Source organism: Buceros rhinoceros, unplaced genomic scaffold (genome assembly GCF_000710305.1).
Source record: "Buceros rhinoceros silvestris isolate BGI_N320 unplaced genomic scaffold, ASM71030v1 scaffold2408, whole genome shotgun sequence".
Taxonomy (NCBI): domain Eukaryota; kingdom Metazoa; phylum Chordata; class Aves; order Bucerotiformes; family Bucerotidae; genus Buceros; species Buceros rhinoceros.
The window spans coordinates 22,902-41,765 of record NW_010426155.1 but is presented as its reverse complement, the minus strand read 5'-3'; the positions used below and the strand labels follow the sequence as shown (position 1 = coordinate 41,765).

Sequence of the window (18,864 nt, the reverse complement as noted above, 5' to 3'; positions counted from 1 at the left end):
TACATGCCTCTTACTTTGCTGGAAGTCAGGGCTCTCTATTTCTGTATGCAGAGCAGACAATTATATAATAAAACAGGACTTCAGTTTCATGTTTCAGTTTCATGTGTATATTATGTGTGTATATATATATATGAGAAAGTAGTAGTTCCTCAAAGGCGGCAATTCTGGCTTCGTTCATAAACAGTGTTTTCAAATGTAAAGTATGGAGTATGTTAAGAGAAAAATGTAAACGTGTATAGATGTATGTGAAAATAGTAATGAGTGAAAACAACATGAGTGAAAGAGGATAGGAGAAACATGAACAAGGGATTTGGAATAAAAAATGTATCTTGCAAATGATTTGATGAGACCACATCAAAACAGTGCAAAGCTGAGTGAACTCCAAAGCCCAGCGGCACACACAATATGAGGAGAATTTCAGCGTTCCTGAAAGACGGGCACTTGTCTGAGTGGGCCACTGAAAGTACTTGGATGCCATACATTAAAATTATTACCTCTTTCCTCGTGCTTTTATATAAAAAATAATTTGTCTCAGTGAGAAATCTGATGCCTCTGACGCTTTTATGACTGAAGTAACTTTCTCATTGGCCCTGGGACTGTATCCAATAAGCGATCACGTATCATATAACTGATAATATTGCATTTTTATTTCAATTATTCCCATCTACTACAGTTCATTATATTGTGTCTTTCAGGTTGGATAGCTACACTGGATCTTTGCGGTTTCCTCTAAATTGCAGCACTGAAAACAATGGCAACAGAATGTATAAAAAAATGCTGTAAATGGTGTTTCTGCATGGAAAAAGAAAATAATGATTGTGAGTTCTGGCATAATGATATTGACTAAGTCTTTTGCTGTTCTGGCTTTATTGGTGATGAGATCTCCCATTAATAAAACAACTGTCACCCCTGATAAACATGAATTCTTTTACAACATCCAAAAATTCTTTCCATACCTCACTTGAAGATTGAGCACACACTTGTTAGAGTTATGAATTGGAATTGGAACTGAAAAATAACACTTGTTTGAAACCTGCTCCTTGCAGCCTAGAATGCTGTCCAGAAAAGCCAGCTTTTTTACCCAAGGTTGTGTAAAGGTCTTGTATCTTTCAAACTGAGTGAACACTTTTTTTTTTTTTTTTTAACTCCCTTTTTAACTGTGGATTTGCTGTTAGGATTTTCTTCGATGTCTTAGTTGTTTGAAGAACCCTTCTACGGTACAAGTGAATTCTTGTAAAAATTCAGCTATAAATATAGAAGCTTGGGCAACAAAGAGTTTGGATCATTACAGGTGTCATGAGAATGAGTATCTTTTCCAGGTGCCAGGCCTGAATGCTGGTAAAACTGAATACTAACAGCCGTTAAGCAATATATCAAGTACAGATCCTATTAAATAAAAAGAGATCTGTTCACAGTATTGTTCAAAACTTAATGCACATATGGACTGTCTGTTCTTCTTGCTCTTTATTTTTAGCAGTTTCCGTGGGGGAGAAATCTGAAGCAGCAGCTGCAAGCAAGTCAACTATTGTAGAGAAGCCTCCATTGTCTTCTGTGTCAGTGAAGAGCCAGGTTGGCTGTTCAGAGGATTATCTACTTTCTAAGCTGCCCTCAGATGGTCAGGAGGTACCGTTTGTGGTCCCTCCATTCAAATTGGCTTATGTACAGCCGAAGAACCTTCCTAGTATCTCACATGCTGGAGGGATTCAAGGTAAAACATAAACAGCATTGCTGAAATAATTGTTCAGCTTCTGCTACTCTGTAAAAGTGGTCAATGATTCCTGCTCAGAAAATGTGTTTACAGAACTTTATTCTAGAAGCCTCGTTTTGTTTATTTTCTCTGGACACCCAGAGAGGTTTTTGGAAGGATGTCATTCCACTATGAATCTCTGTGATGTTGCATGAATAAAACTGAAAGGGAGGATTGTACTCCAGTGCTCATACTCAAAGGAATGGTAGACACTTAAAGGAAACAGAAGCTTTAGTAAAGAATTTATTGGAGGCAAGGAAAGACCTAACACATCCCCAGTGTCCAGACCACTCAGGTAAAGAAGGAGGGCGCTCTGGCTTTCATGTTTATTGTACTGAGATGTTTTAACACACTAACATATCTTCCTTTCCAAATTTCGCCAATAGATAGCATGTGTTACTACATGGCAGAATTTTTCACCCCTACTATTTCCTGCTCTTTTTGCTACTCTTTGGGAGGCCAGGGGTAACAGATCTGCACGATACTGTGATTCTTTGCTTCACAACAATCTTGTACTTCAGCCTGTGCCAGTTATTCCCATTCTCAGACTGCCAAAATGATGTACAGGCAGATTAGGCACACTGGCATTTTAAAAGAACAGAAGCCTGGCCCCGTAACATGAGTTAGAGGGCATATGCTATCGCTAGGCTCTTGGTCCTACTAGGAGGTGCCTAGATTAGGTAACGGAAAGTTTTGACACAGGGACATGCCTGAATGGTTGTTTTCTCTAGGGTTGCTTTGCCTCGAGGGCGTGATAAGCTCATAACGTGCTTTTAGTCCCGTGTGATTGTAGTTCTTTTTTGAGGGTGGAAACTTTAATAACTGAAAAATTCAACCACATGTTGCATAATAACTGATGCAGTACTACTTAACATTTTTGCGCTTTTGCGGTTTTACACCCACCCTTCTCTCTTCTCCCTAGGTCCTTACTGTTGCTTCTTTTCTCCTCCTGCATGCCTCTTACCAAACTTCCTCCTCACCTTGACTCACCGCTGCTGGTAACAGTGGTACCAGAGCCAAGCTAATCAGCATAGCAGAGCTTTTCGGTACAAAATGGCCATTCTGTGCCTAATCTTTTTAGAGGGCTTTATCTGTGATGTCTCCTGACTAGACATAGACAGGGAACCTAATAGCTGGAGGTAGAACATGTGAGGCTCTCCTCATCCCTGATCCTGGTCCCCTTCAGCCTCCCCATTTGCCTGCCATTTCAGTAGCTAGTTCTTGTATGTCCAAACTTGAACAAGGTACGGAAATGCAGGACACGCTCCTGGTAATTCCCTTTCTTGCTGGGTCTCAGTTCAGGCTCTGCCTTGCCTTGTCCTACCTCATCCTCAAGATACTGGACAGAGAAGTGAATCAAGGACTCCGATGTGCAAGTGTTCTCCAGGAATAAGGAAGATGTGTTGAACAACCTTTAAGTAAATGTTTTCTTTGTTCCTGCTATTCTACACAATCTTATCAGTCAGTGACTTATAAACCAGTGACTTTTCTTCATTGGGAATTCTGCTTCATCATCATTTCTGAAGAACCTCGTAAACAGAGTGGCCCTTAGGCCATAAAGCTGGTAGACCTTCTGGCAGAATGACCTGATTTTTCATAATTGTCTCTCTTGAGCAAATATTTAAAATTCTTGAACAAATATTTGAAAAGTGGCTCTTATATCAAGTAGGCAACATCCATTTCTCTTTCCAAATATAAATACGTATTTTTTCAAGTACAGCTTTTTAAGCCTCATTCAAGTTGTGTTTAAAAAGGCAAAGTTTACCTTTTAGGGAGATTTACTAAACAGAGTGAAGTGTGCTGTCATTCCTTCTTCACATTAGCCAAAGCACCAGCGTATTAAAAAATTTTATTTGGAGTGTTTGCTTCTTAGACCGTTTTTAAATATCTGAGGAAGTCCAAGTTGTGCTCTCAGTTCCACTCCATTTTCTGTGCATGTCTGACCATTTTCCTTTAGTGAAACAGGACACGCTCAGCGATAGCTCTTGGCATCCCTTCTGAAAGCAATTAAGTTCTGGCAGCCTTTCTCTTCAATACTCATTGCAGTGTCTCTTGCTCTCACAGAAGCAAGCTAGCAGGAAGAAGTGTGCTCCTGGTCTGGAACACTGGCTTTTCTATCATCTGTTGTGTAGCAATTCCTTATGGCCTCATTTCTAGCATTAAACCTAATTTATGTCATGCTCAAGCCCATTATGCTTGGATTTTTGCTTTGTCATCTCTCATGTTCCATCTCACTGTTTTAGTTATTCTTTTTACTTACTCCACAAACACCTGGAGGAAAGGATTTTACAAGCAATAATAGCTTGCCTCTTATCATGAGACTTTGCAGAATCGAAGGCGAGTAAGGAACTTGTTAACAAATAGGCTGAAGTTCAGGGAGGCGAAGTGAAGGAAGCAAGTGTCCGAACTTGGCAGAGTCAAGGTCACCCCATGCCTGTTCTCTACTGTACTGTTATATATGACTAGTTTCCACTCCAGACAGACAAAACGAAGCAGTACAGCAGTGTTCTTGACTGTTCCGCTGATCAAGACGTGCATGCTTTCTCTGAAATGATTATAAATAAGGAAAGAAAAATAGGGCAGCTGTGCTGTAATGGGCTAAGTAAAGGGCTGGGATTCAAGCATTCTCAGATCTGTCTACTTGTGCCTCAGCCAACAATTCAAGTAATTTGGACCAGTGATTTTACCACTGACAGAATTCCTATGGAAACTGTATGACAAGGAGACTGCAGTCACAAGTTGCATTATCGTTCCATACAAGACCCTCCTGAAGGACTGAGGGCCCATTAGCCGAGTGGGAATGTACCGGGCATAGGTAGCCAAATAAGTCAGAGGTTTTCTGTACACATGACTCTACTTTTCCTCTTAATTTCTGTCTTGCTGTCTGTCTTTGGAGCCTTCTGTAGTTTAACTAGTTAGTCATTTATTGTGGAACTCCAAGACAGAGTATGCATAGCTTTTTACAGCCAATTTAATTCCTGCATTTGCTAGCACACTGTGGAACTCTGCAATAACATGCATATGTGTTTTCCTTACTTTTTCCTTTTTTTTTTTTCCTCGTTTTTCCAAAGTGGCTAATATTGAAATACTTTGTCCTTTGCCCTGAAGGCACTCTGCCTGCCTCATGAAGCCAGGCAGCATGTGTTATGTCTGGAACTCTTGCATTTGATGTTTATATGTTCTCCACAGAATCTGCCAGAGCCTCATTTGGTGACTGGAAAGCAGAACTGCACGGTGTGTACCAATGGCCGCAATATGACGTGTACAACCCATTCTACCTGGAGCATCGGGTCTCACCAGATCTGATGAGACGCTTCCAAGCAAAATCGGATAATAGGAAACTATATGGATCAGGTGAGAAGGACCGCACCCTTACTTCTCTGTCTTCCTCCCTTTCACAGGGTTTATAGGTGAGAGAAAAGAGCCATTAGTCTACAGAAGACGTGTTGGATTATAGCAGTTCTCGAACTGGTCTGTATGCTACAGACACCTCTTGCTTGGTGCCTCAATCTGCAGGGCCAGCTCTGCTTGATTTCCAGCTGCACTGTTACATTCTCTGTTCTGGAGGCTTAACAAGGCTTGCATGCATCACATGAAGGTAGACAAATTGGCAAAGCAAGCTAGTGTAGCTACCTCTGATCCAAAACAGGATGCACTACTGGAGATTCCAGCTACCAGTATTAAGAGTTAGGGAGACAGATCAAGGAAGTCAGGCAGCGTGTTCAGTGGGGGAACGCCTGAGGAGCGTACAGAGAGAGAGAGGGAGGAACAATCACCAAAAAATATTCAGGAGCAGATGATAAGAACAGGTGCGAAGTGGAAAGTGATGTTATACACCATCTTTTGTGTAGCTTGCTTTTGAAGGTGCAGAAATGTCCCCACTGTTCTTTGCATTAAGTGAGGAGGATTGTGAGATAGTAAAAGATTAGATAGAAAGTGTTTGGCTACCTAGGTAAAAAATGTCTTCTGTACTATTCATTGGTATATGTATCCTGTAATGAATCATGGAATAGAATCATAGAATGTTTGGGGTTGGAAAGAACCTTAAAGGTCACCTAGTCCAATCCTCTTGCAGTGAACAGGGTCATCCTTAACTAGAGCCCTGTCCAACCGGATCTGGAATGTTTCCATGGATGGGGCATCTACCATCTCTCTGGGCAACCTGTGCCACTATTTCACAACCCTCATCATAAAAAATTTCTTCCTCATATCTAGTCTGAATCTCCCCTCTTTTAGTTTAAAATCATCACCACTTGTCCTGACACAACAGGCCCTGATAAGAAGATTGTCCCCACATTTCTTATAGGCCCCCTTTAAGTACTGAAAGGCCACAATAAGGTCTCCCCAGAGCCTTCTCTTCTATAGGTCTAACAACCCAAACTCTCTCAGCCTTTCTTCATTGCAAAGGTGTTCCATCGCTCTGATCATTTTTGTGGCCCTCCTCTGGACCCACTCCAACAGGTCTATGTCCTTCTTGTGCCGGAAGCCTCAGAGCTGGACACAGTACTTCAAGTGGGGTCTCACCAGAGTGGAGTAGAGCAGCAGGATCACCTCCACTGACCAGCTGGCCATGCTTCTTTCGATGCAGCCCAGGATATGATTGCCCTTCTGGGCTGTGAGCACATGTTGGCTCACGTCCAGCTTTTCATCAACCAGTAGTCCCAAGTCCTTCTCCACAGGACTGCACTCAATCACATCACCCTTCGGCCTGTGTTGATACCAGGTGCAGGACCTTGCACTTGGCCTTGTTGAATCTCATGAACCCACTTGTCCAGCTTGCCCAGGCTGAATGAATGCTGTCTAGAGTAAAGAAAGACTAAGTGTTGCTTGCTGTAAGTGATCACTGAGGCAAACGCATTCAGGAAACTCATACACTCGAAGAAATGCACACATGTTCCTATCCAATCAGAAGCTGGCAGCAGCATGCGTTTTTAAAGACGTTTTATTTAGAATGGTATAGCATGCTTGTTTTACAGATGGGGAAATGTCTCAGTCTGTGTCCTGTTTTAAAAATAATTCTGAATCACCATGGAGACTACATGAAAAGACTACGCCATATATTTTTTTCTTAAGAGAATGAAACACACATAGAATTTTAGCAGCTCTTAATGCATATGGTTTTGCTAGGCTTTGTAAGCACCCGTGGTGCGAGCCAAATGGGTTTTATAAAACTGTCTTGAACATCTTCCCTTCAGTTCATCGTCCTTTTTTCCATTTTTCTTCAAGCTAAGTAAACACTTCACTAGTTTTGTTTTCGTAAACTTAAGCAGAAGAAAGGTCACTTAAGTGTGTCTAGACTGCAGTTCAAAAATGCATTCTTCCTCCAGAGTTTTTTTGACAGCTGTTTCAAAAGTGAGGTGATACTCTTCATGTGCATCTATAGACTATTTAAGCAATATCCTAAGCCTATTTTGTTGCAGCAAGTGCCATGATACTTTCCATGTGTGTGGGTTGAGAACTACAGAATGTGTTTATGTGGAAGGTATGAAGAGAAAATCCTGAATTTTCATGTGAAGTCCCTCCTCTTCTTAAAAAAACCCCAGAACAGCAGCAAAAAACCCTGAAAACTAAATCCATTAATATTTTTCCAAAATTCTAGTTATTATTGGTAAGCAACATATATTTATGATTAAAATTTTTTGCTTTTTTATATCTTACAGGCAGATTTCTGAGTGTAAAAATTGTCAATTTTTTTAATTAAAAATTCTAAGTTTTTTAAAAAGGTACCATCTCTTCCTCCCCCTCACGTTCTTTGAAAACTTTCACCAGCTTTCTTAGAAACAGCAGATCACGCTGTCTTTGAAGCCTCTGGGTGAGTTGTAACCTGTAGGCTCAAGACAGTATTTCCCAGTAGTCTGTGAAAGTCATGAGCACTGAATGTAGAACTAATTCCCATAACCATAATCAGTTTCAAATCAAGCAACGGGCTGGCCTCTCCTGTTTGCTCCGTTGTATCAAACAAGGCTTCTAGGCCTCGAATGATATTATAATGCTGTTTCTACACCAGACTCGGTGAGCAATTCAGCCCTTTGGAGTCATGCACAAGAGAGGATTTGGAACTCATGCCAGACATACAGGCCTTCATTAAATCTTATGTAACTGATGTCGTTACTTTCCTTTTCCTCCCGTGGGTTGTCAAAACTTTATCTTTTGTTCTCTTTGTCTTCCTTGGAAAAAGAAAGAATTATTCTTTATTGCCACATCTCACAATAACTTTAGTTGGTTATTTCTTTTGATACCAATAAAAGGGAAATAAGTTTTCAGAAAAGAGTGATGTAATTCTCCTAAGGTACGATCAGTGGATTGTAATGGAAGTTTTCTGAAATACCATAGCACGGCATTGCAACAAAAAGCAGTTCATTGCATCAGATAGACCTAGAAGTTAAACTGGGCTGCTTTCATTCATTTCAGAATGGGTCAGTTTTGAAGTTGGGAGGCTTTAAAAACCTCTCGAACATTACTGGAATCAGCAAAGATTCCTGAAACAGGAGCATTAGTCCAGCTCTCATTTTCTACTGTTGCTGCATAATATGCATAGACAATGTGCTTTAGTTCTGTGTGGCTTCGAGGTCAAAAGACAACTGATAGGATCTACTTAACCTCCAACTGCCAAGGGAACTACCCTTCCATGAAATAAAGATCTTGCTTTTGTGCTATAACATGTAGAGTTAAAACTTTAGAGTTAAGACTTGCTTTGTCTGAGATCTAGAAAGGGTGCAGATGGTGCTTTGACACTGCGATCCATAAAGGCGGGGAGGTGAGGCCAAGCTTAGCAGACAGCATGTGTTTGCCACTGGGATCATACTGTGGAAAAATCTAAAGAAGACCAGGCTAAGCCCCAGTTCTGGCTGACCAGCTTTAATGATAAGGCTTCTCAGTTTTGCTAAAGCATCTACTAAAAATAACATTTCTCTTGAAGAAATAACTTTGAGGCAGACTCCCCATTCTACCAGCGCTACCAGTGTGACCAACTAAGTTTGAACTATTTCAAAGATGGAATTGGTTAAGATGTTTTAATGGCTTGTTCTCTCCATTTTGTTGTTTCAGGAGTGTTTTGGAAAAGGAAGTGGGGAAATGTGCTGACATCCTTCCTTAGATGTTATTTAGCTAGGTTTCAATTCTACCATAGGTCTACTTAAATTTACAAAAAGCTTCTTAATATTTTTTTTCTAGCAATGATGCTTGCATGATCTATATTGTTCTCTTTGCCGTTTTAGTTAGTGATTTAAGACCAAGTGCTTTGCCTGGATCATTTGATGTGAGTCGTTCAATGTTTGATCTCAGAAGCCCACCTCATCGGTTCATGAAGGTGAGTTTCCCTTGTAACTTAAGTTATAGTGAAAGCTAATCTGGCCTGGTGTATCTGCTCCCGTTGCACTGTATATTCAGTGTAAACACTGACAGGCATTGCATTATGCACTGGAAAGACCAGAGGGGAAAGTTCAATGGTTGACCAACTTCAAGAGGCCCCTTCCTTATGTCTCCTCTGACTGCTGCTGCTCTGGCCCAATGGGGCTGTTAAGAAACCCAAGCAGGCTGTTAACAGACAAGAGGTTGTGGTTCATCATCTTGTAATTTCTCTCATCAGTTGAAAAGTGGAACACTAGAAGCTTCCATCGATGCAAACACTGCATTTTTTTCATATAATCATCTCTTTCGTACAGGTGAAGTTGCATGTATACCAATGAGCAAAAAAAAACAAAAAAAAAATCTGGGTCCTATAATTAGCTTTTTGCATCAAAGTAGTAATTCCATGCTGCTGGATCAAGAGATTAGTAGGAAACGAGACAATTACTTGAAACTGAGTGTGTTTTGTTATCAGCGTGTCTTGTCTGACGGTAGAATCTCTCTGCCTTTTTGCATCTGTTGCTCTGAATGAAGTGACCTTTATTTTTTTCCCCAGAGATACGATTCACTCTCCAGTGTACCTAGCAGTACCTCTTCCAGGAAGGATTCGCAGGGTAGTAACAGGAGTCTGGGTAATGTTTCGTTTGTTTACCCTGTAATGAAATGTTTCTCTTTGCACTTGAAACATTAAGCTGTCTCTACTGTTGATTTTTTTTTTTTTTTGAGACTAATCTGATTAGTAAATCAGTTTGGAGATTACTTTGCAATTTGAAATTAAGAGTTTTGAACTTGTGCCTTTCTGAGGTCAAGAGATTCAGCAAATGAGCCTTTGAGGCTTTGGAAAAACTCATCCTGGAGTTCCCTCCCCAGTGAATAGCATTAGGATGGAATGCAGTGCCCAGGTCACAGCTCTAGTCCTTTTTCAAGTATTTTTCTGGGAAGTAGCTGGAATCCAGTACCCATATTACACTGAGATAATTCTTAGGCAAGAATATTGCATGCAAAACTAGTATTCTTACTTACAAAAGAATGGAAGAAGTGGAGATACTGCAAAATAAACCCTCAAAAAATTGATCAGGTCCCCACAAAGGTCACCCTGCTGGGAGTCAAAATTTTACCCAGTCTCTTCAAAAAGAAGACTGGGGGGCAGTGACCTAGTTTCAGTCATGACAGAGAAATGCTGGATATTAAATGGCTCTTCTGACTTGGAGAAAAGCATAACAGTAAATTGTTTACTAGGCTGGAATTGAAATCTGAGAAAGATAAAAAGCAGGCCAATCTATAAATCTAATGATGAAAGTGATTAATCTAAGGGAATTGATAGATTATAAATGTGTTCTGGGTGTCTCAGGCACATGTTTCTTTCTTTCTAATGGTTGTTCGAGTAAAACCCAAGTTATTAAATTCAGTAGAGGTAATGGGGATAAACAGGAAGACTTCTAGCTATGCAGAAGGTCAGGCTACAGGATTTCATGGGGTTTTTTGTCCTTAAAATGTAGGTGTTAAGGTATTTCAAACTTATTTTGAGAGAAATTTTCAAAGACAGGCAGTTCATCTACTAGCGAGTTCCTTTATTCTTGGAATTAACTTTTAGGATACTGCATTCTAAAAACACTAATTGGCTTTCTTCCATAGATACTATTACATTATCCAGCGATGAACGAGACTTTGGAAGACTGAAAGTGAAGTTGAGTTATGCTTCTTCTGTGGAACAGATTTGGATCACAGTTTTACATGTAAGCAATTATAAATAACTTGATTTTTATTTACCCAAATGGCTAATTCACCATACTTGAGTGTTAATTTTCATTAAATTCAGCTCTCTGTTACTTTAAGGAATACTTTTACAAGAAAAAGAAAAAGTTTAGTCAAATATAATACTGGGTTTCATTCAAAGTATCTTCCAGCCCTCCCCCCACCTTTTTTTTCCTGTTGCAACTTCAGTTATGCTGCACTCAGTAGTAAAGAGTAGTATATCACCCTTTCATGCTACTATACATGTGTTCTGATTGTGACGTGAGGAACTGTTCGGCATGGATAAGGAAGCTGAGCTGGTCACAGGCTGGTCCTGCTGTGGAAATTTTCTTGTGAAAGTCTGGAGGCAGCAAATACAAACAGCTTTGAAGGCAGCATTTAACTGACTTTAAATCTAACAGATCATTCAGGGCAGAACCTTAACAGCACTTTGAGGACATGTAGCTTCTTGTGGCTTTTTTGTTAGCTAATGTGATACTGTTATGATGGCTGGTTTATACACTTCCAGGAATTGTGAATAATTTTTAGGAAATGGAACTTAGTCAGAAACCTCATAACTACATCAAGTGATAAATACTACATAAGGGATTTCATGAGTTATCTGTTGTCAAACTGCCACGTCGTTAAACCGTTAAAATCTACCGAATAACTTTTTACCCTCTGGCTGTGAAAATTAATTATTAAATAATCCAAAGTGACACAGTCATTACACTGGCTCTGATTTATATTCAGTGTTACAGGAATTATGCATAATCAAGAACAGCGTAGAAGACTCTGTTTCTAAGTTGTCTGAAGGCCAGAGCCTTACATTGTCTAAACTGACGGCGTTTTCAATGTTGCAGTGCAAAGACCTGAGCTGGCCTTCGAGCTGCGGGGAAAAACCTCGTATTTGTGTCAAGGGAATTCTCACACTGCCCAAACCAGTGCATTTCAAATCCTCTGCCAAGGAAGGGTGCAATGTAAGTAGAGGCAAGAAAAACACACACACAAAAAGTTAAAGGTAAATGATTTTTAAAATGGACCGCACATCCACTCCTATGCATATGTGCTGTGGTAGTCGCCTAGGTTCTCGCCCTCCTCCTCACAACTTCTCAAAATCCTGTTAAGAGCCTTGTTCCACTTTCCGCCCCACACCCTCCCCTCCATATCCTCCTTCCCTTGCATTGTACTGTTGCCCACCTTCTCCCCAAGTCTGCAGGACAGATACACTCATAGGGATTGAACCATGGGCTGCTGGCCTTGGTAACTTGGTAACTGGAGGAAGACTGGGCATACCTGTAGGTGCATGTTCACCCCAGGAAAGGTAGAGGATGTACTGCCTCTCACTAGGGCAGCAGACAAAATTCATACTTACTTTCTACAGAATGTAGTAAAAATTGGTCGCACGTGACAAGACTTCTGATAGTGGCAGTAAAGGAATATTAAGATAATGCAACATAAACCTCCCATAACATGAGTCAAGGTGAAAGAAATTAAATTAGCAGGAGAAGCTGAAGCAAAAGACCACGGGAGAATTTGCTATGACAGTGTGTGTATGCTGTTGTAAAGTTCCAGAAGAGATGGCCTCAACTCTTCATGGTGCCAGGATGTGACAGTGAGGTGGTGAGACTGTATATACCACTGTATAGGCACACTTTTCCATGACAACTGAAAATGGTAGCCAGGAGCAGTGGCTGTAGGACCACAAAACCTTGGTTTCTAGGTTTTGGATTTGGAAAGACTGTCTCACAATGGTGATATTACCTCTCTGTTTTTCTTTCTAGGACATTGAATTTATGGAAACTTTCGTATTTGCTATTAAACTGCAAAGCCTGCAAGCTGTCAGATTGGTATTTAAAATCCAGACACAGACTCCCAGGAAAAAAACAATTGGAGAGTGCTCCTTGCCACTGCGGGAGCTCAGCTCAGAGGAGTCAAGTCATTGGCTGGATATATCTCCTCCTTCCAAATCACCTGTAAGTGCCAATCCTGAAAAGTATGGTTTTATATCACCTAGAAAGAGTTGCTGGAAATGAAAGTACAATAATTCAGTACTAAGTCCATGTTAAGAACAAACAAGGTTTGTACTTTCTTGTTCTTTTTTTTTTTTCCATTTTCTTGAGGAAAGGCATTTTGATGGGGAAAAAAGGGAGACTTTAGAATTCTGCACATAGCTGTTCTGGTCATAAATTGCAGCTGTTTCTGGGAAAAGAGCTAGAGCAAGTTCTTCCACGCTGTGACTCACAGCTTGAGGGAGGGGCGTTCTGGGGAAATGTTCAGCAAAGGACACTGGGTAGTTGCCTTTCCTGACCAAAAACGCATCAGAAGATCCTTAGGACTCACAGCAAGAGCTCAGAGCAAATGGAATCTGCTTTTGGTATGGAAGAGAAGTGCTGAGATGTTCAGCGGCATGAAACTGCAGCGACAGCTATGTATTTATCATTCAGATTGCATGCTGTGAAGTAATAATTCAGGCAGTTCATTTCCATTAGTGTAATAAGAAGCAGGTGGTTTTCACAGTGGGGTTTCCTTGCCCCCTACCCTCACTTCATTTGTTTCTTTTACAGATTGTGTCTAGACATTTGAATTTTCAACAGATTAAACTTGAATTAGCAACGCAAAACCAAATTTTATCTAAGTGTGTCTGAGTAATGTGAGTGATACTCTTGATATCTAACCTAAGTTACACTTGACATTTTTTAGTTCTAACAAGAATAACCATATTGCTTCAAAAGCAGTAAGATCAAGTGAGAGGAACGTGTTATAGAAACTGCTTCATCCCAACATAAATTCCCAAATCATATCAGAGCTACTCTCTCTCTATTGATGTTCCTCACCGTTTTAGCCAAGAGCCCTGCAGACACTACCGGAATTCATCCCTGTACTACCCTGTGAGGCAGCAAACTACCCTGCTCGCCAATAGAGAGCCAAAGCTCAGAGTCAAGTAAAGTGGCTTCCTCTTGGGGTCACACAGAAGGTTTGTGGCTGAGCTGCAAAGATAATTTCAGTCTCTTCGATGAAGTGGAGCCTGACTTCTCTGTGTGTGACCTGTTGCTCTCTTGCTCGGTGCATTTTGCTTCAGTCAAGTGTGTTAAATCTTGAAGAGAACCAGGACTGGCGAAGTCCCTTGAAATGGAAGCTGTCAGGAAAGCTGGGTGTCCACTGGCCTTCTGCTGTTCTTACAGTGTTCAGAGTACGTTGGCATCTGACAGGAGGGTAATGAGGATACCTCAGGGCAACTTTGCCACTATGAAAAATTCTGAAAAAATTCAGAGCGGCGATCTCAGTACATTCAGAGTGTGCGTGTGTGTATGTGTGTCGACATGTAAAACACAAGTATTTCCACAACATAGAAAACCCCAGAGCATGCAGTCACTCTAAACATTTGTAACATTAAGTGACCAAGCCTCGTACCTCTGGGAAGCAGATCTCCATATTGCACGATTCAAAAGCATGGGAAAGTTTTTGTGTTAGCGCAGCATACTTGGTCTCTCACTTCCACACCCAGGTTTAGCAGGTCTGTTTTTTCCTGTATTTGTCTGCTCTTACCATTGAGGAATCTTTTCCAGGTGAAAACTGAGGACTTGTTTATTTGTCCAGTACCTGTAGTTGCAGCCCACGAGGGCCATATGTGCGCTGCACATAAGCAGCCCGTCAGTGGAGCACACGTACTGCAGCTACGACAAGTGCAGGATGCACTTGCTGTGCATCTGCAGGTTGAGTATGCAATACATGATTATATTTCTGTCCAGGAAATCCCAGCTAGAAATGTGGGAGCCCAACATATGACAGAATTCCTGTGTTTCCTGAGTTTATAAGCAACTTAATCCAGATTTTATGGCAACATTCTTCTGCTTGTAGGTGTGCCGGGTAGAACTTCAAGTAGGAACTTGTTTTCAAGCAATAAACAGGAGGATTCAGTTACAGATTCTTGAAGCACAAAATCTTCCAGTTTCATCTACGCCACTGACTTCAAGTAAGTTACACCAGCTGTCTCATGCCTGTTGTCTAGAAAACATTTGTAACAGGTAAATTGCTGTTTAAATGGGTTAGCAAGTCGTAACATTCCTTACAAACCTCAGACTAACATACTGTGCAGTGGATTTCCATTGCCAAGGCTTGTTTCCACAGTTGTCTTACTTGATTACTTTTTGTTTGGTTTGAAGCTACGTGTTTATGTGTTTTGGAAGATTTTTATCCCAGTATTAATCCTGACATACAAGAGCATTAGCTTGCACTTGCCGTTTGGATACTGTATTAATCAATTCAATATTATTGAACATGCTCTGTGTGACTAGTCAGGAAAGCTATTGTACGGTTCTTTTGGCCAGACTTTTGGGAAATTGTTGCAATCTGAACCATATATGTGGATCTTGTCAGTTCCTTTTGGGGGGTGTTTGTGAGTAACCCTTTGTGTGCTATGCCTTTTTCCCTCCTTTTTGTGCTAGATTTCTTTGTGAAAGTTGGAATGTTTAGTACAGAAGGGATGATCTACAAGAAGAAGACTCGTCTTCTCAAGTCCACTAATGGCCAAGTGAAGTGGGGAGAGATGATGATTTTTCCAGTTACTCAAGCTGAACAAGGAATTAGCTTTCTCATCAAGCTCTACAGCAGAAGCTCAGTGAGAAGAAAACACTTCCTAGGACAGGTTGGTTTCTGCTAACTAGCACGATTACTTAAAATCCAGTTCCACCTTTTTTTTTTTTTTGATGTGAGTTTTAAAATACTTTAAGTAAGGTGACAAATAGCAAAATAGTAAATTCTAATAAACTCTTCTGGATGTAACCCAAGAAAGAATAGTTCTGAGCTCCTAAACATGCACTCACATCAGTTGATGGGAGTTGGCATTTGATTTTTCTTGTAAAAAGAAATCCTTAAGTCATTTTCGTCTGTGAAGTCATCAATATGTGAAAGATTCCTTCCTACAGACGGACATACAATCTCCTCCTTGCCTCTAGACTTTCTAAAGAAAACAAATATAACACTCACAGGAGCTCCACAGCCTCTAATGTCCTGTACAGAAAGGGTGTGTGTTGGCTTACCATACCACTTGGTACACTTACAAAGAGGTGTGTGCATATGGAAGTATCAACAGCTACATTATCAGACTGACTTCCTGGGCACAACAGTGCTGAAATCAGCACGATATCCGGAGTATGTGTGATCACGGGGTAGCACAGGTGACCAAAACATGAATTTATTTTTTAGCTGAGTGTTCTTTTCTTCACTCTGTCTTTTTTTTCTTTTTTTAACAGCTGGAACTTCAATAGTATCTCTTTGAAAGCATTTGAGTGATATTTATTTAACCACCATAAAACTTGGTAGACTGGTCTCTTTTTATTCTCTCTGTCCTCTTACCCTGGCTGTTCTATTTACCACCATCCTGTCCCTTTCTCTCCTTCTTGCTAAAATGAGCCATATCTGTTCTTAATGCTCTGTGCTTTCCCTGACCTGGCTAGATTTAGTATCAGAATTTTAATATATGCATAAATGAATAATGTAGAATTGATCTGGAGACCCCAACTGTAATGTCCCTTGTCAGATGAAGGATTGTGCTGTCCTTAGTTACAGAAAATAGTACTGTCCCATTCTGGCCATTTCTTGCACCCAATGAATATTAGTTATAGAAGTTATTAGAAGATATTAGTTGCTGAACAGAATATAGTTGTTATACAGAAGTTACTAGTTGCTAAAGTTGCAGGAGATGCTGGTGTGCTATAGAAGTTTTGTGCCAGTAAGAGTTACGTGAAGTTCTCCGTTTTATGGAGCCTCATGTCACACATGTTCCATCTTTCTGTTACTCCTGTTGGTGGAATTGGATTTGGGTCGACAATAACGGGGTATGATTTTTGCATTCTCTTAGCAACATGTGAGGTCATCTCAATCTGATGAGTTACATATAATCATGAATCTTGTTTTTAGGGGGAGGAAAGGAGCTACTTCCTGAAAGGTTCTTTGGAAAAGGTTGTTTCAGCTCATGCAGGCACACAACACATGAAGACATAAAATATGGCTCAGGGAGAAATGTACTTTGAGCAATTGGCTGGGTAGCTGGAAAAAGATGAATATAGCTGGATCTATTAACTTTGTTCTTCAGAGAATGATGTTTAATTGGATGCTGTTCTAAGCAGACAATACTTAGATTAGGCTGCTTTTAGAGGCATGTCTTTAATCATGAGCAAGATGTATATTGAGTCTCTGCGGATGAAACGTCAGCTGTCTGTGGTATTCTGGAAGACATTACTCTCACTTCTTGATGCCTCAACAGTGTAGGCTAAATGTACTTCACGGTGAAGGTTTCTGAGAAGTCTTAAAAGGACTCATTCTTGGAAGACTTGAGGAAATAGAGTCCTATAAATAATGATACCTACTTACATAAGCAGAATTCTTTTGGCAATGCAGCCTGGTGATAATGTTCGGGGGAAAGTTCCCTGCTTGTACCTCATTTCCTCATTTAATGGCCGCTCTCCATTAATTGAATATTGAGAAGAAATGGACTCTTACTGCGTGACTATGTGTGGCATGGGCATGTGAGTAGCCTTGTGGAACACAGGTTTGGCCCTGTCTGTTAGAGTGTGCAATTTTGAACGCTCATGAAGATACTGGACAGCCAGCTTGGGATGCCACATGGCTTGCAGCCAGCTGGAGTCTGAATGCAAAGAGCCGTCATTGGGCCTGATAAGCCCTTCACCCCAGCACAAGCGTTTGAATAGAGGAAGGAATGCTCAACTTCAAACATCTTATTAAGATGAGAAACATTAGTACGTAGTGAGATCTCTAGTCTAGTTTAGAGGCAAAATTTACACCCAGACTCCCTGTGTTCCCAGCTGAAGCCAAAATACATTAGTCCTAACAGAACTGTATTTGTGGCTATTAGGCTTTGGTCACAGTCTACACATACCTCATTCTACACTTACATGGTATTGATTTGGAACTAATAAAGGCTTGGCCTCTGTGTCTTATCAGGTAAACTCATTTTTATTTTTCTTTTTGTTTCTTACTGCAGATCTGGATAAGTTCTGATAGCAGTAACAGCGAGGCAGTAGAGCAATGGAAAGATACAATTGCTAATCCGGAAAAAGTTGTAGTTAAATGGTACAGCATCGGTCCCTCTTGAAGACTGGAGAAGAAACTCAGGACTAATTTTTCTACAAAGATATTCCTACACTGTTTAAAATAGTAGAAATAAAAAGTAAAATATTGTCTACACAAGTTCCTCAGAGGTTCTCCACTGCATCACAACTCCATGGTAACCGGGAAAAATCAGTTTCACCAAGGGAAATATTGGTTAAATATTATTAAGAGGAAGACTTAGGAACTGGGGAAAGTGCTCGTTTGATTTTAAAAAAATCCACCTTGAAAAATATATTTTTGCCCCTTTAGACTCCGTAAGAGCACAAATGCAATCTTGAAGAGAAACAGCTTGGAACAGCATCTTCTCTGCTAGTCAGTAACGTCATCCTCACCTACAGCCTTGTCTTTGGCAGATTCCAAAGTCCATGGGAACCAGTCTGGTCACTCGCTTGCTCCTAGGTACCTCTGAGCGTCTGGGATTGCACCCATGTTGACACCATTTGATCAGAGTAACATCTGCCTGAGCAAGTGGAAAGTTGTGGCAGGAGGAGAAGGCACAAAAGGAACCATGCATAAGGCAGTACCCAAAGGCTTTTCTCACGTCCATTAAGAGGCGTGCTACTTAGGATCAGGGCCAATATTTTTAGATAAACTACTTTCTTATATAGAATTCCTATACTTAAACCGCTCCCTATCTAACCAGCAATGTTCTACCATTTGCTTACATTGCTAAAACTCAGACTAATGTGTATGAAGGAGTAAGCAAATACTGATGTAAGTGCTTTTTGATATCAATTTAATACAGCACAGTTAAAGAGCTTTGTTTAAAAGATGGGCCACTGCTGCAGAAGTATTTGTTACATGTCTAGGAGGCTGAAAAGTTATGTGTGGGAGTATATTTTTGCTACTTGTTTCTAGCAAGAAGAAATTACTGTATTTTTATCACAAATCATATTTTCCCT

General features: G+C 40.5%; 1 protein-coding gene across 1 annotated transcript; it reads left to right on the top strand.

Annotated features, from left to right (window-relative positions):
* Nucleotides 1-751: 751 nt before the first annotated feature.
* Nucleotides 752-18,038, top strand: TC2N (tandem C2 domains, nuclear). Its single transcript, XM_010141364.1, has 11 exons — nucleotides 752-818; nucleotides 1,475-1,708; nucleotides 4,937-5,101; nucleotides 8,965-9,056; nucleotides 9,651-9,726; nucleotides 10,730-10,830; nucleotides 11,692-11,808; nucleotides 12,613-12,804; nucleotides 14,690-14,804; nucleotides 15,277-15,476; nucleotides 17,835-18,038. The coding sequence occupies exons 1-11, from the start codon at nucleotides 752-754 to the stop codon at nucleotides 17,943-17,945; spliced, it is 1,470 nt and encodes a 489-aa protein (XP_010139666.1). The 3' UTR covers nucleotides 17,946-18,038.
* The last annotated feature ends 826 nt before the right edge of the window (nucleotides 18,039-18,864 follow it).